General features: G+C 36.7%; 1 protein-coding gene across 1 annotated transcript; it reads left to right on the top strand.

Moving 5' to 3' along the window:
• The first annotated feature begins 12,878 nt into the window (after positions 1–12,878).
• On the top strand, positions 12,879–23,424 carry LOC135156031 (IgGFc-binding protein-like). Its single transcript, XM_064107030.1, has 6 exons — positions 12,879–13,025; positions 17,103–17,191; positions 19,179–19,240; positions 20,518–21,617; positions 22,463–22,673; positions 23,360–23,424. The coding sequence occupies exons 3-6, from the start codon at positions 19,180–19,182 to the stop codon at positions 23,422–23,424; spliced, it is 1,437 nt and encodes a 478-aa protein (XP_063963100.1). The 5' UTR covers positions 12,879–13,025; positions 17,103–17,191; position 19,179.
• The last annotated feature ends 3,739 nt before the right edge of the window (positions 23,425–27,163 follow it).

Genomic DNA, 27,163 nt, shown 5'->3' with positions numbered 1-27,163 from the left:
CCTATAACTCATCCTTTTCATGATTTACAAAACATTGATTTTGATTTATTTATTCTATTCAAACACGGTAAAAAGTCCTCGATCAGCCTATGGCTTTTTACAAAACATGAACAGAGTGGCCCATTTTTAGGTCTAAATCTCGATTTTTTTCTGCTCGCGCTTCGCGCTTGCATCAATTGTTGAATTATATAGCTACCCTGTTCACGATTACAAAAATTGATTTGAATTTTCCATTCTTTCTTTAGAAATTTTCAAAAAATTTTCAGCTCGCGCTTCGCGCTCGCATTTTTTTATTGTTGAAATATGTAACGCCTTCATGGCTAAGTGCAAGCAGTCCTTAACAGGTACCTTTTCAACAGGTACCAGTTCAAATCGTATATAAAAATTTTCTGCTCGCGCTTTGCGCTCGCATTATTAATACTCATCCTTTTCATGATTTACAAAACATGAATAGAGTGTCTCATTCAGTATATATTATAGGACTAAATCTCGAAATTTTCCGCTCGCGCTCCGCGCTCGCATCAATTGTCTACTTATATACCTATTCTGCTTGAGTTACAAAAAGCGCTTAGAATTTATATTCTTTAGGTGAAAATGTAAAAAAAAATCAGCTCGCGCTTCGCGCTCGCATTATTTGATTGTTAAATGCTAACTGCACGCAGTCTTTAACAGGTATCTTTTCCATCAGTTCATTTCTGCTCGCGCTTTGCGTTCGTAGTAATTTTTTTCAGGATAACAAACATTGCCCACATTGTTCAAATTTTAGGAAAAAATACATAAAATTTCCAAAAAATTAGCTCGCGCTCGCATCATATAAATAAGGATTATGATATTATATATGAATTTATAAGAATAAAGCTAAGAAGTGACTAATGAGGACTACCCCTTCAAAGAAACAAACAAATCATCTTCGAGCTGCCGATCGGGGAAAATATGGCTGAAACAAATTTCCGCCCCCCCCTCCTATTGGCGAAGGCTGGATCCGCCCCTGTGTCCCCCCTACCTTTTGGGAGAGATTTCCGCCCCTGGCTGCAATTATTTACGCTTTCAGTAAATGCATTCATCATGTACTGTGGACTCGTGCTTGTTCTCTGTGCGTCACAAACACACCTACCTGATGAAGGCTTTTGCTTAAATAAAGTGGCTCCAAGCTACGTCTTGAAGGGTTGCAAAAACTATTTTAATGTAATTTTTCATATTTACATTAGAATTCATATATCGTTCCACCACTATTGCATTCTAACATTGATTTATTTAATATGTCTTATTCAATTGTCCCCATTTCATAAGTAAAATAAGTAAATATTGAAAATTGATATTATGGCGATTTCTTGTTGCAGTTCCTGATAGACCTTCTGTACTATTCGAGGCTGTTGGTGGAATTGGTAACTACAGTTTTCAAGTCAACGTGCCGTCGTATACATCGACTGAACAGATCAGGTAAATTTCATTCAGAATTTCTTACATGGGGTTTTCCAGTTTGCATTAGTTATGTGGCATCATGATTAAAACAGACTTTTGTTACTTGGAGATTCACTATCAAGCCCAGTGACATCCCAGAGGACAACGTTAATTGAGATCTTAACAAGTGAATACTCAGTAAAAAGTAACATTTAATTCAGTTTATCGTGAAAAGCCGTTTTACGAAAGGAAGATCTGGGGTCGTAACACAAAGCTTAGCAGTGATCGTAGAACATTTTTTACGATTTATTCCATTGACTACAATGCACAATCGTAAAAATCAAGTGTACGATTAATCGCGAACCTTTGTGTTACGGGACCCTGGTCCTCTTATTTCTAAGATATTTGATTACATTTTTTCCGTGGTAAATTTATTCACAGGTGCTATGAATTTATCGTCGTCAAACTGCATAATTCTTCGGGAAACATTGACTCCGACGACGATGCTTACACTGACGTCAGTGATTACAACATCACCAATAACCAGATAGGAATTCCCTTCAGAGTGATAGTGCTCAAATCGTAAGTAAGATATTTGTGATATTTCTCTTAAACGTAGATTGTTTGTGAAATATTTCGATCTTAAAATAACATGCTTTCAATTTCAGAGACCCGTCATAAATTGCGCTTCGGAAAATGAGAGGGAGGATGTATGAGACTCATATTTAGAAATAGATATTCATTTTAAGATTAAAAAAAATGTTAAATTCATAATTAGTAGTAAGCCAAATCAGCGAATTCAAAATCATAATTTCTTTTATAATCCGTTCTCTTTTTCCTTTTGGTATGTGTGCAGGAATGCATGGCAATACATATTTCGTGATTACTCTTCAGATGCTATCTTATTATCATTCATTGAGATCACAGCTTTCCAGTAATATAACACATCGCCAAAATGAAACCAGTTGTTCATCGTTAAAACGACGCTTATTCACCCAAATGTGCTTGATGCCTTTTCCACAATCCTAATAGTATTCCTAAGAATCAAATATGACCATTCAATCAAAATTGAATATTACAATCAGTTTCTTTATTTATTGCAATAGTCTAATCGTGTCGAATCATGACATAATTATTTTCTGGATATTTTGAGATCAAATATGTTTTTCCCATCAGTTTCCATATGGACGGTATTTTCTTCATGTTTCAAGATTTCAAAAGAAAAAAAATGAGAAAAAGAAAGAAGTTTCGATGCCTTATAATATCCCCCCCCCCAAAAAAAAAAAATAAGGCGGGCAGCACATCTTTTCTTCGCTTTTGAATTCAATCATGTCGGTATTCAGGTCAATTTTTAATATTATTCATTTTAAATATGTTCAGCCTCCCGATCGATAACGTCATCACGATCGGATCGGTGATTGAGAGACAATCGGAATGCAACATGGCAGATGGACATAGTGAAGATGATGAAAGAACAAAACGAGATGCACGTATTGTGAATAGTACTATTCTCAGAGCTACCAATGGTCCTCTTAATCCAGGTGGATATTACACCTGCTTTCTTCGAGTTCACTCACCAACCAGCGAAGATGGGGTGAGCATTCCCTTTCTTTTCTCCTCGAAGTGATCTCTGCAAAATATTTATGTATTTAAAGAAATTTTCTTTTAATGTGTTGAAAGAAGTAGCATTCGCCATCTGGCTCTGATAGTCGCGTAATTAAGCTCATGATTGTGTAAGGGATAATCATCTCTCACGTACATCATCGTTTTTCTATGAGTATGATGATCATTGTGTGTGAGTCTTGTGTGTGTGCGTGCGTGTGTTCGTTTGTGCGGGTGTGAGAAAGGGTGAGGGTGTGTATTTTGGTTTGGTTTTCACGATTTGGCCTATATTCTATCCAGAATCGGAATATTTATCAGATGAAAATATACACAGCAAAAACTGTGGTGTTAACCGGTGTACATAAAAGACCACACCAGTTATTTTACACCGGTGTTAAATTGGTGGTGTTAGTTTAACACCTATAGGTGTTATTACAACACCTATTAGTCCGGGGGCTGGGGGAGTTTATTCAGCTGATCGGGTACATAAGGTTTGATGGTCCCAACACGTTGGCATGATATCAGTGGTCAAGAAAATGTGTTGCTGCCGGGTCATAACATGTACGAAAAGCCCAGAGGAACCCATTTTTGCCGGCCATCTTGGATTTTTCATGAAAATCAATTATTTTCATATTTTTGCACAAACAATGGAAAAATATTAAATGAATGCGCATTTCACAATGACTTAGACAGGAGAAATCGATTGCAATCGTTTTTTGGACAGTCTGGTTAATATTTTTTGAAAAATATAAGAATTTATGGAAAAATTTCCATGTTTTTAGGCAAAAATTTGCATGTGCATTAATATCTTTCTGTTTTGTCATTAATATCAACAATTAATGAAAAATATCAGCATTCAACACGAAAGAGAATATATTAACGAGAATATTGATATGCTTCATGACAGTATTAATGTCTTAATTTGGTTAGATATAGGGAAAATACTTCCAAATGTATTCCCCGATATTGCGATTAAATGACACCAAAAAGCAACCTCCGTCATAGTCACACTAGTGATACCGACTTCAATGCGCTCGCTAGCGCTTGCCTTTCAATAGACTCAATCGGTCTTGTCTTGCCTTTGTTGGTGTGACTAGCACGCATAAATGCATGTCATGAGCGTCGCGATAGAAAAGTGTATATTACATATATGGGTATGAGGGAAAAAGGCGTTTTTTCATATTTAAGCAACTTTTATGTTAATGAAACCTCTTGGAAAAGTTAGAGGAGGGATTGCTCTGCAGGTCGCAAGCAATTACATTCGGACACCTTAAAACATAGTCCCGCAAGAGCCTGTCGAAGGTACCCCACCCTTATCCGAAGCTTGACTATTAAAATATCTTGCCTTTTGGAGCCCTCAATGTGGCAAAATGATGCTTCGGTTAGGTAAAAAAACTACTTTTATTTTCTTGAAATCACTTGCAGACGAAAGAGTAGGCTTTTCTCTATCAGCTACATTTAAATAAGTGAGGGCATAACACAGCCTACCCTCTCAGGGGGCTGCCCCAAGTCACCAACCCCCTTTTTTGTATTTTGGCCATTTCTTGGAAAATTTGTCATTTTCGAGCCACATTGATGAAAAAGGTGTTTATACTATGTAGTGAAACCACTTTTATCGTTTTAAACCACTTGAAGTCAAAAGAGTAGACGTTCTTCTATCTGCTACATATAAATAATTGCTGGAAAATCGAAGCCACCCCCAACAGTGGGATGCCGAAAACACCTTCCCCTTTTTCCGTATTTTGCTAATTTATGGGAAAATCTGCAAATTTGGAGCTCCAACTGAGGCTAAAGGGTGTTTCTGCTAAAAAGCAATCCATTTTCATTGTCTTAAAACCACATGGAGACGAAAGAGTTGCCTTTCCTCTATCAGTTACATATAAAGAGGTGCTGGTACAGCAAAGCCTACCCCCGTCAGGAGCTCCTGAAATTACCCACCCCTGTTCTGTATTTTACCTTTTTATTAGAAAATCTGCGAATTGGGAGCCCATACTGAGGCAAAAAGGTGTTTCTTCTACATAGCAAATCACTTTCATTACCTTACAACCACTTGGATAAGAAAAAAGAATATTTTTTTCTATCTGCTACATATAACGAAATGCTGCCACATCGAAGCTCTTACCCCCTCAGAGGGCGGCTGAAGTCACCCAACCCCTATTTCGCATTTTAACAATTTATAGGAAAATCTGTCAATTTGGAGCCCCCACTGAGGCTAAAGGGTGTTTCTGCTAAAAAGAAATCCATTTTCATTGCCTTAATCCACTTAGAGACAAAATAATATGAATTATTCTATCAGTTACATATAAAGAGGTGCTGGTACAGCAAAGTCCACCCCCGTCAAGGGCTCCCGAAATTACCAAACCCCTTTCCGTATTTTACCTGTTTATTAGAAAATCTGCGAATTTTTATCCCACATTGGGGCAAAAAAATAGTATTTCTTTCTATCTGCTACATTTTAACGAAGTGCTGCCATATCGAAGCCTACCCCCTCAGGGGGGATCTGAATTCACCCAACCCCTATTTCATATTTTTGCCCATTTCTAGGAAAATTCGCCATTTTGGAGCCCCATTGAGACAAACGACTTTTCTGCTTTGCAGAAAGTCACTCGTGGAAGACAAAACGGTAGGATTTTCTTCATCAGCTTCATTTGAAGACGTGCTCGCACACAGAGGCCTAGCCCCAACAGAGGCTGTCGAATCCCCCCACCCTTTTGCCTATTTTCCCACTTTATTGAATAATTCGCAGTTTTTGACCCCCTCGTTCAGGCAAATTAGCATTCCTGCTATGTAATGAAGCCAATTTATTTTTTTGAAGCAACTTAAAGATGAAGAATAGGCTTTCTTCTATCAGCTACATGGAAAAAACGTGCTGGCGCATCGAAGCTACTCAATTCAGGGGCTGCTGAAGTCACCCCACCTTTTTGCCTATTTTCCCTCTTTATTGGAAAATTCGCAGTGTTTAGCCCCATTGATGCCAAAAGGTATTTCTGCTATGAAGTAAAAGCACTTTTATTTCTTTTAACTCCCCTTGGCTTGGGGATGGAAGAGTAGGCTTTTTATATAAAGAAGTGCTGGCACATCGACGCCTACCCTCTTCAGGGGCTGCCGAATATTAATTCACCCCATCCTGTTTCTCCATTGTGTCTAATTATGAGAAAATTCGTCATTTTGGTGTCACCGTTGAGGAAAAGGGCGTTTCTGATAATAATAATAAAGTCACTTTTATATTTTTCAAACCACCTGGAAATTAAAAAGAAGGGTTTTTTAATATCAGCTACATATAAAAAGATGCTGGCACATCGACGCCTACCCTCTTCAGTTTCTCCAAATTGGCAGATTTTTCACATAAATTGGCAGAATAAGGGAAGGGGGCGGGTGACTTCAGGAGCCCCTGACGGGGGTAGGCTTTGCTATACCAGCACTTCTTTATATGCAACTGATAGAATAAATGCTATGCTTGTGTCTCCAAGGGGTTTAAGACAATGAAAGTGGTTTGCTATATAGGAGAAACATGTTTTTGCCTCAATGTGGGCTCCCAATTCGCAGATTTTCTAATAAAAAGGTAAAATACAGAACAGGGGTGGGTAATTTCAGGAGCCCCTGACGGGGGTAGGCTTTGCTGTACCAGCACCTCTTTATATGTAACTGATAGAAGAAAGGCAACTCTTTCGTCTCCATGTGGTTTTAAGACAATGAAAATGGATTGCTTTTTAGCAGAAACACCCTTTAGCCTCAGTGGGGGCTCCAACTTTGCAGATTTTTCCATAAATTTGCAAAATACGGAAAAAGGGGAAGGTGTTTTCGGCATCCCACTGACAGGGGTGGCTTCAAATTTCCAGTAATTCTTTATATGTAGCAGATAGAAGAAAGTCTATTCTTTTGTCTCCAAGTGGTTTAAAACGATAAAAGTGGTTTCACTACATAGTAGAAACACTTTTTTATCAATGTGGCTCCAAAATGACGAATTTTCCAAGAAATGGGCAAAATACGAAAAAGGGGGTTGGTGACTTGGGGCAGCCCCCTGAGAGGGTAGGCATTGTTGAACCCTCACTTATTTAAATGTAGCTGATAGAGAAAAGCCTAATCTTTCGTCTGTAAGTGATTTCAAGAAAATAAAAGTAGTTTTTTTTTACCTAACCGAAGCATCATTTTGCCACATTGAGGGCTCCAAGGCAAGATAATTTAATAGTCAAGCTTCGGTTAAGGGTGGGATACCTTCGACAGGCTCTTGCGGGACTATGTTTTAAGGTGTCCGAATGTAATTGCTTGCGACCTGCAGAGCAATCCCTCCTCTAACTTTTCCAAGAGGTTTCATTAACATAAAAGTTGCTTAAATATGTAAGAAAACGCCCTTTTCCCTTATACCCATATATGTAATATACACTTTTCTATCGCGACGCTCATGACATGCATTTATGCGTGCTAGTCACACCAACAAAGGCAAGACAAGACCGATTGAGTCTATTGAAAGGCAAGCCAGCGAGCGCATTGAAGTCGGTATCACTAGTGTGACTAGTGACGGAGGTTGCTTTTTGGTGTCATTTAATCGCAATATCGGTGAATACATTTGGAAGTATTTTCCCTATATCTAACCAAATTAAGACATTAATACTGTCATGAAGCATATCAATATTCTCGTTAATATATTCTCTTTCGTGTTGAATGCTGATATTTTTCATTAATTGTTGATAATAATGACAAAATGGAAAGAAATCAATGCACATGCAAATTTTTGCCTAAAAACATGGAAATTTTGGCATAAATTCTTATGTTTTTCAAAAAATATTAACCGGACTGTCCAAAAAACAATTGCAATCGATTTCTACTGTCTAAATCATTGTGAAATGCGTATTCATTTAATATTTTTCCATTGTTTGTGCAAAAATATTAAAATAATTGATTTTCATGAAAAATCCAAGATGGCCGACAAAAATGGGGTCCTCTGGGCCTTCCGTACAGGATATGACCCGGCAGCAACACATTTTCTTGACCACTGATATCATGCCAACATGTTGGGACCATCAAACCTCTTGTACCTGATTAGCTGAATAAACTCCCCCAGCCCCCGGACTATATGGTTGTTACATTTACACTCTTTGGTGTTATGTTCAATCTCTAGGGTGTTATTTTAACACCTCAGGGTGTGGTCCTCTATTAACACCAATTGGTGTCAGTTTTAACACCACAGTTTTTACAGTGTATGTATGTGTTTTTTTATGTTTTCTGTTATCATATTACAGAAATTTTACTACGTGAATGGACCAGCAATGAAACCAATTCAGCTTAGACATCTCAAAGGTTAGTAAATGAGTTTACAAACTTATCTAACGATGATTTTTTTTCACCATGTTTTAATAAAATTTTGATAATGCCAAGCCTTGTAATTTGTTTTCTGTTTATCCACCCGTAGTCATGTCAGAAATTCTGCACCGTGGAATGGATTATAGCGCAATAGTCATATCAGTCTCTTGCATCCTTCTCCTCATCATGATAATAATCATCATTGGAATACTCGTCTACAGACGTAACAGGTAATATACCAACGTATCACTGCTAACTGCGTCTATACGCGTGCTTTTAACAGGAGAGAAAAGTTAGGGAAAAATTAAAAGGAAGGCGGTTGCTGGAAAAATAATTCATTCTTTGAATAAGTATGGTTTTGAAGTGGATATAAACCTGGGTGTACAAGTATAATAGTGTCGAAGGTTCTTTGCATAGATGGGTTGATATTTCAAAGAGAACAAAACTTGGTCGAAAACTAGGACAATGCAAAGGATCCCTCCGAGTAGATCTAAGGTCAAGGTAGCTATTAGATAAGAATTATTCAGTGACATATGATATAAAGTAACTTGTTAAGACTTAGAGTCACGAATAATATGTACTTTATTATAATTCTTATTATATTGCTACAAAATTTGGTGGTGTCTCCCTAAATATGTGGAATTGCTATAGGTGTAACTTCCTGTGATTCAGTCAATAGTTCCGTATTACAAAATCTTGCAAATATACTTGTTACTAAGTTAAACCTTTGGGTAGAAACCCAAAGGTTTAACTTAGTAACAAGTATATTTGCAAGATTGCATATAAATAAACGAGCTTTATGAAATTATATATCATAACTGTCATAACAAGTACCGATTTTGAGGAAATTCAATATTATATTCAAACTTGTGGCCATTTGTCTGGTGTGTTCACATTATATTTGGGTGCATTTGTCTTTCGGTTTCAGATCTCATGAAGCCAATGTTGCCCCTAAGTCATCGGACAATGAACCTCGGACAAAGCAGAATGAGCAAACCGCTGACCATTACACCCGATACAACCAACCTTCTGGACAACAAACAGCAGAAGATATCTACGAAACCCCTGACCCTGTACATGGGGATGATGAATATCAAATGATTCCATTTGAATCGAATTATGCTGTGAAATCAGCATACCTACAGAATATGGATTAAAAAATATTGGACAACCATAATCATAGTTATGATATAACGATCTGCCATATAGCAGACAGGAATGGATACATTATTGATACATTCTCCATTTTCTTTTTTTTAAACTTCTTTCTTTTAATATTGCAATGGGTGTTGCAAGAAACTTGCGATCAATTACAAGTCTATTTTTGGTCCCCAAATCAATCATATGTATTATAGTTAATTGCAAATTAGTGATTGATTGCTAATCTGCTCCTTGAAACAAGAAGTCTAATCTGATTTTTTACAGCTAACGTTGATCTATCAGTTGTAAAATTGCAACAGAATATTTGCAATTGATCGCAAATATTTTCTTGCAACACCCCCTTAGTCTTTTTTTGTTCTTCATCCCATTCTTTTTTGTCTTTCTTAATTCCTTTTAATATTCTTAGTTTTTTTCTTCATCCCTTCCTTGTTTGTTTTCCATCCTTCCATACTTTCTTTCCCCCCTTATTCATTTATTTAGGCCTATTTATTTGCTTATTTATTCATTTATTTATTAATCTTTCCTCTTGTGTCTTCCTTTCTTTCTTTCTTCATTCCTTCCTTCCTTTCTTTCTTTCTTCATTCCTTCCTTCCTTTCTTTCTTTCTTTCTTTCTTTCTTTCTTTCTTTCTTTCTTTCTTTCTTTCTTTCTTTCTTTCTTTCTTTCTTTCTTTCTTTCTTTCTTTCTTTCTTTCTTTCTTTCTTTTTTCCTTCCTTCTTTCCTTCTTTCCTTCTTTATTTCTACTTACCAGTTTCAATGGTCAGCCTCCAATCCAATATAATCCCACACATGCCGACCGCCCGCACACATTTAAGCACATCCATTTTAACTCACGCACACGCACATTTCAGGAACCTCAAGTGCTATTATTATTATTGTTATATGCCAGATCAGACATCTCCCATCTTTTAATCATTATATAACCTACATGTGTACAATTAGGTAACCTTTTTTGCAGTCACATAGACGTTTAAGTAATCAGATGCTTAAGCAAATTATATATAGGCCTACATATACTCGAATATAGAATAGATTATCGATATAGTCATGTGTATTCTGCATCATGAAGAACCAAATACACGAAAGTTGAAAAAAAAAATGTAGTGAAGACAAAGATTGGAATCTTGTATACAATAACATTTTATATGTAGATGGAGACTATATGTAAATTATTTGTAGCCATTATGTAAACTTGTGTTTATATTCAGTATATATAATTTTTATACAATAATATTTTTACACATTATGGTATTTTGAAGTTTATTGACTCGAAGTTGTGAACGAAACAAATTTCAGATATGAAAGAATAAAGACGAGCTTTTAACTTTGATTAGATTGTGTAATTGTTTAAATTAATCTCATTTTAACAAATGAAATAAAATCAGAAAACAAAAGGACACTGCAAATTTCATGAAAATCGGACAAGAAATAGCAAATTCATAATATTTTGTTTTGCATTATTTCGGTGAAACAGCTTCACGCATGTCTTCATGAATAATTAAGCTTGTGATACTATATCGCCATGTATTTTTTTTAATTTTATATAAAATTACATGCATATTTATTCATATTTTATTCTCGGAAAATGAAAAAAAAATGGATCACCTACTGATTTAGTGTTTTAGATATTCACTGCTGAAACCTATTTTGTTACAGGCATGACAGGTGAGAAATATCACACTCACGAAATTATAGAAATGATCATGATATTATGTGATAACTAGAACAAGGAAAGTGCGGGCATGGCGGTGTGCATTGCGACTTTAAAATTAAGATTATCAAACTTAAAATTGGAAAATCTCGTTATATTTACAAAATCTGATTTTGATGAAATTTTAAGCATTTTATCTCGCTTAATTTTACGATAAAATTATGTGTAAACATATTTTTTTCAAGCCAGGGTACTCCTTTGAATTGACTGTAAATAATGTTGGCATGTAAATTACATTAAAATATCTTAATAATGGCTCTCTACATCCCACTTTCTCCCCCCCCCCTCTCCTTTCTCCGCCTACCCTGCACCTTTTGCCCTATACATGTACATGTATTTTCTCATTCCTGTCAATAGTTTTGTAGTACATTCCTATTATATCTAAATTTGTATTGACAAAACTGGAGACTAATTTGTTCTCGTTTTTTTTTCTGGGGAGAGAGGGGGGGGGGGTGTAATGTAAACATAACACAGTAGTGGTATTCTTTGTACATTTTTTCTTGCACTAATTCCTGAATCTGTAATACATGAAAAGCATTTTTATAATGTTTTTCCTTTACCTATATATGTACACACACACCCTCACACCCCACACACACACATACCCTCACACACACACACACACACACACACACCCTCCCACGCACACACTGTATATATGTATATATGGGGACAGCCCTGTTTAAGAAATGAATAAATAAATTAATTTATTAATAAGTATAAATGCTTTAAGAGATGTGACGCCATTGTAAGACAGTGCGGTACTAATGAAAGATTTAATTTTCTCAGTTGACGTGGTTGACTTTTTTATACTAATCAAGGTGGACACGTATACTGAAAAGCTTCCAGACCTGTACTACTAGTCATTTACTCTAGACTAATATATGCTTATTAATAAACAAATTAAAAGCAAGATAAAATGACTCAGTATTGACTCATTTTGTGTACGTCCTATGATTAAAATTACATTGGGAGTTGCTGCTACCCTGTTTGGCGTTCAACGATTAAAGGAATAGAGCCTCATCGATCTGACAATGCACAGCGTTTGCCGGGCCCACGATCAATTGGGCAAAGCAAAATTTCGGAGTATTTCATTTTATGTCTATTTCGAACTATAATTTTTTTTTTAAATAAAAAAAATATGTGTACCGAAATCGTATGACCATAGACAGTGCTCTGGAAGGGGATGCAAGCCTCCCAAAAGGGCGGAAAATCATTGCATTTACAGTCATAATCCCCTCAAAAAGTATGTTAGTCGTTTTACATGCATGGATTAATTGCATTTGGACTCAAGCAATAAGTCATAAAAGAGATATTATATTATACTCAGCTCAAAAAAAGTAATGATGTCGGTTCTGCGAAATAACTTTTTCGTTCAGCCGAAAAAATCACATAACGATGCCTTTCTCTTCCAATGTTTTGGTTGCAACTGTACAAGAATTCTCCAAGTTTTAAATAATCATAATGAATTAATTTCAATAATTGGAATCGTGCAGATGAGAACAAAATCTCGTCTCCTCTAAACCAAAGTTATCCATGTTCATAATTCATGGCACAAGTCTCTCGCAGAGACTATGTGCGTATGCTAAAGCCGCCCCCGAGCGCCCCAATCACGTGCTGCTCCCTTAAATGACCAACTTAATATGCGCATGTGCGAAAACGGAAACATTCGCGCTGGCTACATGCAAATTAAGCGACATGACATTGGCGCCGTTGGTGATTGCACTGTTCTGCATCTTTAATACATATATATACTACCTGGGAGTTAGGATACACATTTGTATTGAACCATCTTGCTACGTACACCAATGTGCCTCGCTGTTTTGAATAGTGCCGCATACAGTTCACTGGTAAGTCATGGCATCATCAATTTATTATCGAAATGGCTGGGTGGACTGAATCCCAACTGTTTTCATGTTTGTTGATGGATATTTATATTATACAGTGTATTTGATGGCTCATAATGGAAAACCAGAAATATTGCAATATTTTTGGGCAAAATGCCACGAATCGCAGATGAATGGGATATTGGCCCAAAACGGGTGGGATACTCCTAAAAGACTTAACTGCAATTTGCGCTATATATATATAGAAATTGAGTATTATTATTATCATTATTATTTCCTGGTATTCAATGAAATAAATCCATCAAATATATTCATTATTATCACCCCCCCAAAAATATATATCGGAACTGTTTCAAAAGCCGAATGTGTGGGGGTGTGTGTGTGTGTGTTTGTGTGGGAGGGGGTTGACCATGCAAAAAAAAAATCACAATCACGGTTGAAGCCACCCCCGCCCATTTTTCAAATTGTGAAATAAGCTACGTATTCCCTTTTCCTTATTCAAACCACTCTCTCCTTATTCAAAATGGCTCTCTCCTTATTCAAAACACATATTTCCTTATTCAAAATGCTTTTTCCTATCAAGAATACACTTTTTCTCATTCAAAATACATTTTTCCTTATTCAAAATACACTACCTTATTCAAATACACTTCCTCATTCAACGGGTCGTGTGGTCCTGTGGTTAGAATATTGGACTCATAATCGCAAGGTTGTGAGTTCGAATCCACACTCTGCCATTGTTTCTACTTTGATAAAAAGGCCCGAGAGAAATATCTTTCGTCGATAAGGGCAGTCACTATGACTGATTAAGCTAAACGTAAAATATTTTCTAGGTAATTGGTTATATACCAGCTTGGCGTTTACCAGAAAAACGCTGTCCTGCCGAGTTCCTGCGGGAGTAACCATAAACAGAAACAGAAAATACACTTTCCTTATTCAAAATGCAATTTTCTTTATTAAAAATACACTTTTCCTTATACAAAACTCGGGACAAAATACACATTTCCTTATCAAAAATTAAGGTTGGAGCTATACCTCAACCCAAGTCCATAATGCAGTAATACTGTGTGAACAAAATGTTGATACATTATACACAAATTATTTTCAACAAAAACAATGCGGACATACTCTTACACGGGAAATATGCCTGTCGTTAATGTCCAAAAGGTGTATACCAGTGATGCTAAATATCGCCCGCTACAATGAGAAAGTGCATTACCTATAATTAATGAACTAATAAATAATGAATAGTTAAAGAAAATAACATATTTACATAATACATTGCACACATGCTGACTTCCCCCCCCCCACAAGCCCGTTCGTGCAACCATCCCTACGATGTTATTCAATCTGTTATCACCTTCATGATTCTAATCATGTTGGTTGAGTGTTTCGCCTTGTTAACCTTTAACATGATCGAATGACAGATGGTAATAGTAGTTGCTCGTTGGTATCAAATGTTACTGTCAGTCCCTTTTCTGTCTATATAATATGAATTATGTTCACATGATCAATGTATTCTCCAGTGCATGTCATAGGTCAAGTATGTAATGAAATGTAATGCGTAAGTCCTCCCCCTCTCTCTCTCTCTTCTCTACCTCCGTATAATTCTATTCCGTCGATTTTACACGCACAGACACACCATAAAAATATCTTGACACAGCCTCCTCCCCCCACACACACAAACACACACACCTAACCCTCTCTCTTTCTCTGACACACTCTCACCCCAACCCAACAACATATGCCCCGTCTTGTTGCATCCCCAAAAGGTCTCAACTAGGCCAACTGTGACCCCCTCTCCCCATTATTGCCGAGGGAATCGGGGTGCTGAAACATGCACCCCCTAAGACTTTTTTTTTTTGGGGGGGGGGTGCTATGTATTTTATACAGTCTACGCAGCACTTCTTGGAAATAAGGTTGGTATGTTAAGATTTGACCCAAATCTCCTACATTTGAGAGCGAAAACCTATTTTCGCCTGTCAATTTTTTTCTTACCAAAGTCCATTCTTTCAAGATCGAAAACACCCTTTTTTGCTTTGTACGTATGCAGCCCTGTTAAAAAATGGTTCCAAGGACCCTGCAACTTCCAATTTCTTCCAATCTGTTGAAAAGCGTGATTATATGATTCTATAACAAAAAAAAGTAAACCGGAAGCAATCCTTTGCGATTCTATAGAAAATCGTGGCTAGTGACGGTAATGCCTACAAAGGTAAGTACAGATTTTCTACGGAAGCAAATTAAGTCAGTTACTTTTTTATTCATTCTTAGACTGACCCCTTCTCTCCATATTTCATCCATTATTTCTTTAGAGGAGGTTAATTTCCTAGATCTACCTGGGTAGGTGTGGAAATGATTTTTCCCAAACACGAGTCGCATTCAGGATTTTAACGGTTTTGATTCTCCGAGGAATTTGGCATCAAAGCGACCTCTGACAAAAATAGGTACATGAAGGGGTGCATCAATAATTGATGGGGGAGGGGACAGGGTGGGCAGCGGTGTACAAGCAAATCGAGCCAAGCAAAAATGAAAATAAAATAAAAGAATAAAAGATAATAAATAAAGAAATGGAAAATGTTAAACGTCAAAATTCTCTACCATAAACAATTGTTATCCCCAAAATATGCTAACAAACGTGAATAAATGAATAAATAGATAAACAAACAAATAGATACATAAATAAATAAAAGAATGGTTGCGCGTTGTGGCCCAGTGGATCAATCTTTGGACTTTGAAACAGAGGGTCGTAGGTTCAAATTCCGACCATAGTTTCCTTCAGCAAGAAATTTATCCATATTGTGCCGCACTCAACCCTGGTGTGGTGAATGGGTACCTGCATGTAGGAATTTATTCCTTGAAATGCTTGCATGCTGTAAGCAGGTACGGCTTGCCAAGCTAAAGCAGGGGTAATAATATCCAAGTCGTTTGAAAGCGCCGAGATATAGACGCTATAATCATAATGTGTTGTTTATAAAGGGGCCAAGCCCCCCCCCCCGGCCTTCTATCTCAACTTGCAACCCCACAGTGCATGCCGATAGCGAGAAAAACACGTCCTTACTGTCAGGCTAATCTATCAAGTTTATTTTAAGAAGTTGGAGTCAGACCAAGCATTCTGAACTTACAGCTATCTCATGAATCGACAGACTATATGCTATTGGCGCACGGGCGTAAATCTGAACGGGGAACCTATTATATCGTTCAGGGGGATGGGGGGTGGGGGTGTTGGGGAGTGATCTATTGTTTCCTTCTCCCGACTTGAATAGCATGACGTCACGGATTTACCAGGACCCTATGAACGTTTTTGTTTTACTAGGGATGCTGATGTAGATTTGACAAGAAAAAAAAAGGTTCAATACAAAATGAAAGTTATTTAGATCCCGAGAAATTTGACTAGCAATAAAATATATAAGTTAAAAAGGGGTTTCAAAAGCAAAATGTGGGTCATTTTGGTTACATTTCCCCATTTTGTCAGACCTACCGGAATTCCAAGTAATGGGGTGTTGCCTATGGAGAATAATACACGCAGTACCCCAAAGGAAAATCTTTGGGGGTGCTTCAGCACTTCCGCTTTTCAGGGCAAAGGGATTTACACGAATTTATTGGCGTGTTAGCCGTGAACTTTCGGTTTCGTCGATTCCTTTCTGTTTCAACTGGATGAACTTCAAGTTTCAAGACGTTTTCTTTTCCAGATGGCATGGCTGGCGAAGTCGATGGTGAATTCACAGTTGCTCCGATCGAATCAAATTATCATAGGTCTTACTCAGGTTGACTCTTTCCAATTGTACTTTGCTTCCAGTAGCGTGTAAAGTATACAGGTATATGGCAAAAGTAGATAAGCCTAAAATTATTCATTTTGATAGCAAATTGAATTTTATTTTGTTTCCAATAGCTGTGTTTTGCCCCACTATATTTCTGGCACAAAGTGTGGTGTTACAATTCCTTATCCAATGCTTTGAGTTCCCTTTGTAAAGCACTTATCATCTACAACAAAAGAGACAAAACTTAACCGATCTGTTGATATGAAACGCTATTTTTAATTTGTACACGAGGTTATTTGGAACATCGATTTCTCCCTGACAGATATCAGCGTTCTTCAAGCTCACTGAAAGGTATATCCGGATTTAAAATTCTTAATAGCTGCATGATTTCATCTCATCGATCTGTAACAGGTATGTGTTTATTTTTTTTCTAACCTACATCATTACTTTTGTCGCCTTTCCTTATTTCGTGATGTATATGTCAGTTTCTTAGGGAAGGGCCTTCAATAATGGTTGGTATCTCTTCCGCCCCTTCTTTGTCATCAGTCTTAACTCAAATTAATCAATTACCACTATTACCACAATTACCACATGTTCCTTTCTAAATCGTGACCCTTGTTGCAAATGGGAAGAGTGGGATTGAGGGCGGGGGAGGGGGTGAGATAGAAAGATAGATAGAGGGAGAGGGAGGGAGTTTGAGGCGAGAGGATGTAAAGTTTCATTCCAATCAGTGCAATAGCTTTGATATAATATTAAACAGAGGTTTTTATTTGCTGTCACGACGCCAATATGTTTTTGTTCCTGACGTAGGATTGCAAAAGCTAAGATTATCTAGCATGTACAAGATAGATAGATAAATAATTAATAGGTAGCAGCATGGTGTTGTGTAACATTTTCTCCTAAAAAAACAATGCCTCTTAATATGTAATTTTCAGTTTGAGGGGAGAGTTCAAGCTTGTATAATGGTATAGAAAGTTTTATTGGGACAGTGTTCTTGCAATTATAAGTGGGGGAAAATGTAGTATGGTCATTGAATTGATAGTAGAATGGGCCAAAGAAATCTGAGGGGGCACAACATGACTGATGGGGCAAATTTTAAAGGGAAACTAGATGCGAGCGAGTGAATATTTGACCTTTTAAATAATTTTGACATGATCTTTATAAAATGACATCATAACCTTTTTGTCCTTTTCTCCTCCTTTTTTTTTCTTGGTGGTAGAACTATTTGGGTCGATTGATTCATTACACCCCCATCTATATACGCCAGTGATTAAAATTGTATAGAAGGAAAAATACTCTCAACCACTTCTAATCAAACGGGTGACTTTTTGGATTTATGAACTGCATCTTTTCTTTATACTTAGTCATTAATTACGGTGGTTTGATGATTTGGTATAGCTATGTCTATTACTATGTGAATAGAAAAAAATGCAATGTTTGAGAAGGGAAGGGGTTACAGCATAGAAGCATGTTCGACCGATGGAAGAAAAGGGACCATAGTTTATTTTTAATGGCCCCCTCACACCTAACCGAATTGCCTGAAATATGCCTTGCGATGGCTGGTGAAAGGCATTATTAAAAAAAAAAAATCGTTTTTAATGGTAACTGATAGTAAATCATATTTACTCTTCGTGTTTGGGTTCGTACACCAACTGAACTAACAGTTGCGATTATTCAAATTCGCTCGGAAAATTTCCCGACGAATTGAAAAATCGTTGGTCATCTGTTTGAATTCGCATCTCTTTTTTATTCTGCGGTAATCGTTCGTTTATCGTCCGTGTGCTATTGTCACGCATAGTCCCTCATCGCGCAAAGTGGACCGATCTCGAAAGAACCCTTAACGAATCAACACGATGACACAAAAGTACAAAAACGCCCGATCTATTCCCTCGTCTTCGTTTCTAATTGCACGCCATATCAAACCATTGCTCACTATTCGTTCGTCTTATTGGGTTATATCAACCCTTCGCTCGCCTTCGGCTGCAATCTACTCAAAGAGGTGAACCGAAAAATCGAGAACCTTCGCATGTCATATTTATCCTTTGCTTACTGTTCGTTGATAAAATTTTACAATAGTTACTGATCGCGTGATTTGACGGAAATTTTATTTGAATTCGTTGAATTCGCGTGCATTTCGTGTTTTTTCCCATTCGTCACCCGTCGTCCGCCAATATTCGGTCAGGTGTGAGGGTGCTTTAAATTACAGAAAAAAGATAACGATAAAGAAAAAAGTGTAAGATGCTGAAAATGAACAGACAAAATAGTTACGCATGCTTATAAACTCAAAATACTCATTCAACAATTTTTTATTTGTTTTTAATGTGTTCTTCATGTTTTCTTATATATTTTTGGTCGATGTAAATTCAATATTTTGTATGATTACATTGTATTCTTCTAGAATGGAATTCAGACGACAAGCTAGCTCTTTCTCCTTCACATTGGTCACTATACATGCTATAGGTGAAGTAACACTATACTGATAACAGTGTATTTTTTAAATTACAACGCAGACACTTTCTATAACGCAGGGAATCTTTATCAAAAGCCATTCAATAACAAAACAGCCTCTGTCGAAAATCAGCGAATCAAAACAGCAGCATAGTCCTGGACTCCGAACAAAAGTCATATTTTCAATATAGTCCTGGACTCTGAACAAACGTCATATTTTCAATTTGTCTTCCGGTCCAAACCTTCATACGACCGGCTATCCCGGTCCAACACCACCAACTTTTGATAAAGCCCCCCCCCCCCCGCTGTCAGTTGTGATTTGACTTGCATTTTCAAAGGAATCGGTACTTTGTAGAAACTGCCTGCGTAGTGATTGCAAAACAACTCTAATAATGATGACGCAACGATAATTTAAGCCACAATATTGGGCACAATAGTAGGCTAACCATTATTGTTGTTAAATTAAGTTTATCAATTCCGAGGAGGTGTCACTTAAGCCCCTTTCACAATTGTTGGTGCGAATGCTTACAACCGTTGCGATTGTGTGCAACATATATTGTGACCAAATGATCGCAAACGATCGCAAGAGCGATTGTGAAAGCCCTTTTACACTCATATCCCCAAGGAAGTTATAATTTGTTCCATCCACTGAAATAAACAGGTCTGCTTTATAAAATGATATATTACATGTCGCAAACGGTCTTGATAGAGAGAGACTAAAATGACGCTCTCTTAAGTGAACCCACAATTTTTTCCCTAGTGAACATAGATTCAAAGTCTCTAACTGGTGGATCTAGCATTGTTTCTTATCATTATCTTTTCGACAAATAAGAAAATTCTTAGCGTGTGAAAGTGATTATTAGATTATCAAAAATAATAGTAATAATGAGTACCCCGTTTAAGGAAAATTGCAACTTTGACCCTATGCAGACATAACATTGGGGTCAGAAATCGCATAATATTTTTAACACCGTTTTCATGATGGAAGAAATACACTGAGGGCTGTGGATTTACACAGTGCTTCAGGTGTCAGAAGATATCAAACAGTGGTGGCGGATGCGTAATACTTTATCAAAACTTCTTTTATGCTGTAGCAATAAATAAACAACGACAATAGGTTACCGCCAAACCAATATCTGAAGCACATGATTATAAGTCCATTAGCAGTAACTCAAGTAAGGCGTTCAGAATAATTTTAGTTAATACAAGCAAACAATGACTGTCAGATTGTGTTGGTGGTTGATATACATGTATACTAACACTTTTAGATGTCCTTTTCTAATTTTCAGGGGTTTTTGCATTCTGCATTCTTTCCGTAAACTGTGGGAGAGAGTACATATTCGCCCCAACGGCGAATCACCGTGGTTCTACTCATTTTGTTATTGGTATGGTTTTCCAAACGTTGGGACAAGAAGAAACCGACATTCGAGTGTCGTTCCCAAGAAGATCTTATGAAGACCTTATCATCCTGCCACCTGGGTCTACTCCATACAACTATACCTTGCCGGCGTCTCTGATAAGTCAGAAGTCAGAAGCGGGAATTATCAATTCAACGGTCTTTGTAACATCAGAGCAAGACGTAGCAATTGTTTCATATAACCTCGCATTCAAATCATCGGACACATTTTCCCTGATACCCGCGGAGTTCCTTGGTAAGGAATACTTTATAACCCTGATATCTGGTGTGTATAATGACACTATAATAATATCTGCTTTCGAAAAGATAGTGATGGTTAAAATATTTCTAACTTCGTCCATTCAGCTCCAAAACGATACATATAACGATGGTGACACTCTGAGACTCGTTCTTCTACCTTTTGAATCTTTCCAACTGATCTCAAAATATACAAACATAACAGGATCTCGGATCACCGCAAACTCTTCGATTGCAGTAACAGTTGGCTCTGAATGTGCTAATGTGCCTGAAGGCCTCAAGTATTGTGACCATCTCGCAGAACAGTTAGCTCCAGTGAAAGCATGGGGAATGCTTCATGTGTTGGGCCCGTTCCCAAGACGACGTTCCGGCTACGTATTTCAGATAGTAGCAAGTCGGAATGGTACAACGGCGATATACAATGACAATACTGTGAAAATGAACATGGGAGATTATATCACAGTTGATAACCCCTCTCAAAACATGACTTTCGTGCATGCAGACAAACCCATCTCAGTAATGCAGTATAGCAAAGGGAGGAGTTCAGATAATAATTCCTTCAGTGATCCGTCAATGATTCGAGTTAACCCTATCAAGCAGTATGTCACAAGAACAACGATTCCAGTCTTCGAGTTCAACAAGACGTCATCAAATGATACCACGTATATTGGAATAACTGCCGAGTGCAAGCACTTCAGAGGCATTTCAATTTACCGAAACAATCAACTTCTATCGGTAAGTATAAGTAGGCCGTGTGCGTACCTCATTACATGTTGGTGAAAACAACTTAACTTAAATAAAGATCTCTACCCATTCATGTTCTAATCACCACGATGTCACTATTCACTGCAGTACCTCCAAAGCAAAAATATGATCCATGTTATGCATATTAATTTCCTCCCTTAGTATATAGATGAGGTAGTACCCCCATCTAGTAGTCCCGACTTCCAGCAGGCTACCGTTTTAGCATCCTGTCTCTTCCACAATTCTCCCTTTTGTTTGTGATACGCCTTCCAGACCCCCTGCCAAAAAAGACCCCCCCCCCAAAAAAAAAAAAAAAATATATATATATATATATATGTATATATATGTAAATGAATTAAATAAATAAATAAGTAATAATAAAAAATGCATATATAAATAAAAAAAAAATAAAAATATGACGATAGGAAAAGCTGCAGATAAAGACTTTGATTAGACTTTTGTGATTAGCCTTTAGTTTGATAATGCTCGGTATGCTTTAGGGAGCTGTCAGGTTGTCAGTGTCAGAAATCTTCTGTGTGTAGGCTATGTGTTTTCCTAGGCCTTGATCGAACAAGTCTATATGGGATAGGGACATCCATATCCCGTACTTTGATTGTCTTTCTTTATATAAAAATGATGAAATGTCTTATACTTTCAAACCAATCGAAGACAGTGCGTTTCCTCTTTTTAGGCTGGTCAATCAGGTACAAAACAAGTAGAAGGTCTAAAAGCTACGAAAGTGGCAAGTCCTAATTGTGCATAAAGTGCAAGTGCATAAAATGAGCTGACGTTATATTGAAACCCCCCTATTGTAAATTCTTGCGATTTTCATCCAGGTAATATGGGATGAGGAATATTCTCTACAAATACAGGATGGGATCGAAATGTGCTCAAAATGGATGGTTGCTACCCACGGAAGATATTCAGTCGAGGGCGATGGCCGTGGAACCTACCCAGGGTTTCATGCTGTGGTATATGGTACGTCCTTAGGCAAAACACACTTGTATCGGGCTGGCTCGAGTGACAAAGACTTGACTACATCGGAAGGTGAGAAAAATATAAGCCATTGCCAATTCTTGCACTCTTTGATAGGATGTCATTCTTTTTGTGGCACATTACCGCTTATTCTACACAGAGTCTTAAGTCCAACAATCGCTTCATATAAATGTCATAGAGTATTATTGTAATTTATACAATTTACCCTCTTTTCTGAATTCCGGTAGGTTTTTTTTATTTTAGTATAATAACATAGACGCTTAATCCACTGTCACCTAATCGATTATTTAATGAACTGTTTGTGAACCAGATTCTTATGTCACAAAGTTCAAAAGAATACCTAGACGAAGTGGAAGTTATAACATTGTGCATATTTGGGCATTAGAATAAATGATAGGTCGCGTCGTGGTCTAGTCGTCATGACTCTCGTCCGTCGATCTGAGGGAGATGGGTTCGATTCCAAGTCATAGATTGTTTTCCTTTATCAATACATTTGCCCGCATTGGACGTGCTGCACTCAAACCAGGTGAGGTAAACGGGTACTTGGTAGGAATTTAACAGCTGCTCAGCTAAGGCCATGGTTATTATACTATAGAGAGCGCTTATAGACTTCTGATAAAGTAAGTGTTAAGTATTATACACGTATGATGTATAATATAAGTATAAGTATTAGACCAAGTAATGGTTGGGCCGAATGGTAATTAAACTAAATTACCACATGGGTTTACTCATGATAGAGGATCTAAGAATTGCATCATCTGCTATTAGGCCAAGGGGATACAAACCCTCTTCACAGATGTGAAATATAATAGAAAGTGCTCCTTTATGAAGTTTTGATCACAAAGTGCGATAATCTTCCACGCCTGACTTACAACAAACAAAACAAAGAACGTGGATAACAACAACGAAATTAGTGCTTGCTAATTATTTATGGTGCTTGTTGAATAGTTGTTAGCTGAATTCCAGTGTATTACAGTATTATCTTCCATAATTCCGTTCGGTATCAAAGTGTTCACTTAACCTCTGTTCATGTCTCCTTTATTTTTCATTTTCTACATCTGATGATGGTGGAATAAATAGCTGCATCTGTTGCTGCTGACATATACCGTACTGCTCATTTAGTCATCATGACAATCGTCGTCATCTACAGAATTTAAAGGTACATCTGCATCCTCCTTTTCTATCCTAATTATTTTTGTAAAATTATGGAAAACATATACCTCATAAACAAAATTTCATTACGAGTCGTTTGTTTTCAAAGTGACTATTTTTATTATTATATTTTATCATTGACATGATGGAAATACGATGTGCACAGTGATTGTGAAAGTCTCCAGCAACACGAATACATAAGTATCTTTTATTTCCACGTCTTAGATAGGTCAGTCAGAATTGTTCTTACTCTCATTCTCATATTCTATAACAATAATGTTAGTTTGGGGATTTTTTTAATAGATCAAATACCATCTTTTGCTTGATTTACCCTTCCCGGTATATATTCATTACTCGCCGTTGTGATTAACGGCACTGACTTGAAGTAAGAAAGTCATTCTATACTTCTTTATTTTCAGATTTGATTTCATCAAAAGCAAGCCTAAGTAAGCCTATCTTTGTATTAAGTGACAACGTCTAAACCAAGTAAAATGATGATGATTACGGTGATGATTACGATGGTGATGACGATGAAGGTGACCGAGATGGCATCCATGCCTTGCTATTATCATGCCAATAAGATATAATACCTAATATATGCAATATTTAGCATGAATTTTTTAAATAAGTGTTTATTTATAACGAACGAAAAATAGCGGAGTTTATATATACAGTACATATACTATCAACATTGCAATCTTCGCCCGTCATATTATCTTCCAAAGTAGTTCAGTGAATCAGTGGTATCATAATTGGTAGAGTAGGCCTATATGCACTATACAGTGCGTCCCACAAAAAACGAATCCGAGATTTAGCGATAATTTATCATAACTTAATCATAAATAAAACAGACAAATGACCTATCAATGTAAAGCTTAGAACCTCCTCTTTCATCTGATATTATTACAGTATTAAAAAGCTGTGTGCGCCATGAACGCCTAGCTTAGCCGGGTAATATAGGAGCGCCTTGAGCACCTAACAAGGTGGATATGTGCGCAATATAAATATCCTATATTATTATTTAGATTATTCCTCATTCACGCATGAGTGAGCAAAAACAAATTGAAGAAAGGATACCAAAAACTCATTTGGCGGGGGGTATCTGAATTTCAAAAAGAAAATCACATGCCTAAAAAGTTCAATATCTCCTCTTTTATTTGATACCTTAATCACAAAAAATGGTCTAGAAGTAAAAAAGTTATGTTCCCTCGAAACAATGCTTGTATTTCCATAATTTAATTAAATAAACGTGTTTTCACCGGTTTCCCACAGAAGCTATCGCACGGTTAACAAAAGACTTAATGCATGGCTGATCGTCAACAAAACGGAGTGTCGAGTGAGTTTGAACGCTAGCATGTAAAACCTCTTCATTTTATGAAATTATTGAAATTCAAGCTTTATTTGAAATAACCAGAACTTTGTTATTTCTTGACCATTTTCTGTAATTGAGGTATCAAATTAAAGAGCAGATATTGAACTTTTTAAAAATGTGGTTTTGTTTTGAAACCCAGATACAGCCCACCAAATGACTTTTTGGTATCCCCTCTTCAAATTGTTTTTGCTCACTTATGCGTGAATTAAAAATAATCTAAGTAATTTCAGATAAAAGAGGAGAATCTAAGCTTTACAATGGTAGGTCATTTGTCTATTGTATTTGTGATTAAGGTATAATAAATCATCGATAAATCTCGGTTTCGTTTTTTCTTGGACGCACTGTATATATATATACACTCGGCAAAAAAAGTTCTTGGACACTTATAAAAGTTAAAATATTCCATATAGATATTTGATTAAAGGCAAATTATTGTATGTCAACATGACCAGACAATATTCCTCTTCCAGTATGACATGACATTTTCATGTGAACAGTCATGCATGGGTGATTAAATGCTTTAAACAATAGCAATGTCAGCAAAAGAAAATTGCAAGAAATGGACCATTCAAATGCTAATGATCATGGCCATCCTGTAGGCATACATTCAACAATTTCAACAGGTAGTTTTCATTTCAATTAAATGCTTAGGGATGCATCATGAGATGCATAATGAGATGGCTCATTTGGACATTCACTTTTAAGATGAAGCTTTCCAACCAAGAGCGTGCAAGAGCAATAGGAATGTTGCAGTCTGGGCAGTCATTTAGACAAGTGGCTCGATATTTCCAGGTTTCACCCATTTTGAATTTGAACCAGCGGTATTTGGCTACTGATGAAGTTACAGACCGCCCTAGGAGTGGTCGACCTAGGGCCACCACCCCTGTAGAAGATAGGAGGATAAGAATACTTTTCTTTTGCTTATGCCAAGATACTGAAATTTGACATTTTTTTCATCGACTAACTTTGACTTAAAATTCCAGTGGAATAGTGATGCATCCAAGGTGGACAGCTATCTCTTCACTTTTAGAGTGGTATTTGACTTTAAGTTTGCTTTTATCGTTTAATGGATATTAATGACACACAAACTTTCACAACTGAAAGAATGACTGATCGTCTTCTTGCAATTTTCTTTTACTGACATTGCTATTGTTCAATGCCTGTAACCAGCCATGCACTGACTGATAATTTCTTGCAATTTTCTTTTTCTGACATTGCTATTGTTTAAAGCGTTTAATCACCCATGCATGACTGTTCACATGAAAATGTCATGTCATACGGGAAGAGGAATATTGTCTGGTCATGTTGACATACAATAATTTACCTTTAATCAAATATCTATATGGAATATTTTAACTTTTATAAGTGTCCAAGAACTTTTTTTGCCGAGTGTATATATATATATATAAAAATATATGATAATATTATCTTTTCAGCAATAAAGTGTAATGAACCACAGTAATTCCAGCATGAGAACAAATGATGTCGAACAAACAGCAGCCATAAAGAAACAAGTGATGTTAGCCCCAAACCATTAAAACAACATTGGGAAACGTCACTGCTTTATACCTAGGTCACATTTGCTCTACGGCGCACAGTGGGCCAGAATGAGTTGAAAGTGCGCCAAAATTATATTCCGTATTAGATTTTTACTTTAACATGTTGATTATGGGTAATTTAGGGCGTAGAATCGACTGAACATAATTTAAAGCCGATATGACGTCACCTTGATACCAAATTTTGATTGGCTACTGAGAACCTAGCTGTGAAAAGACAAATTACGCTAAACAATGTGTAGTATATAAACTTTGTGTTATGTGCTACTTTAAGATTGACCAGAGTGAATGTTGGTTTATGCTTCTCACATTCCTAAAAAGTGTGTATGAGATGCCGAAAATAATTTTATGGCATTAAAAGGATAATTAATTAGATTTATATTAAAAAAACCTTTAAAATCTGAAAATATCAACCGTGTTTATCGGGCTGTGTTGACTTGTGAAAAACACAGAGTATATAA

This window comes from Lytechinus pictus, chromosome 11 (assembly GCF_037042905.1).
Source record: "Lytechinus pictus isolate F3 Inbred chromosome 11, Lp3.0, whole genome shotgun sequence".
In the NCBI taxonomy this organism is placed as follows: domain Eukaryota; kingdom Metazoa; phylum Echinodermata; class Echinoidea; order Temnopleuroida; family Toxopneustidae; genus Lytechinus; species Lytechinus pictus.
This window is presented reverse-complemented; position numbering and strand designations above follow the sequence as displayed.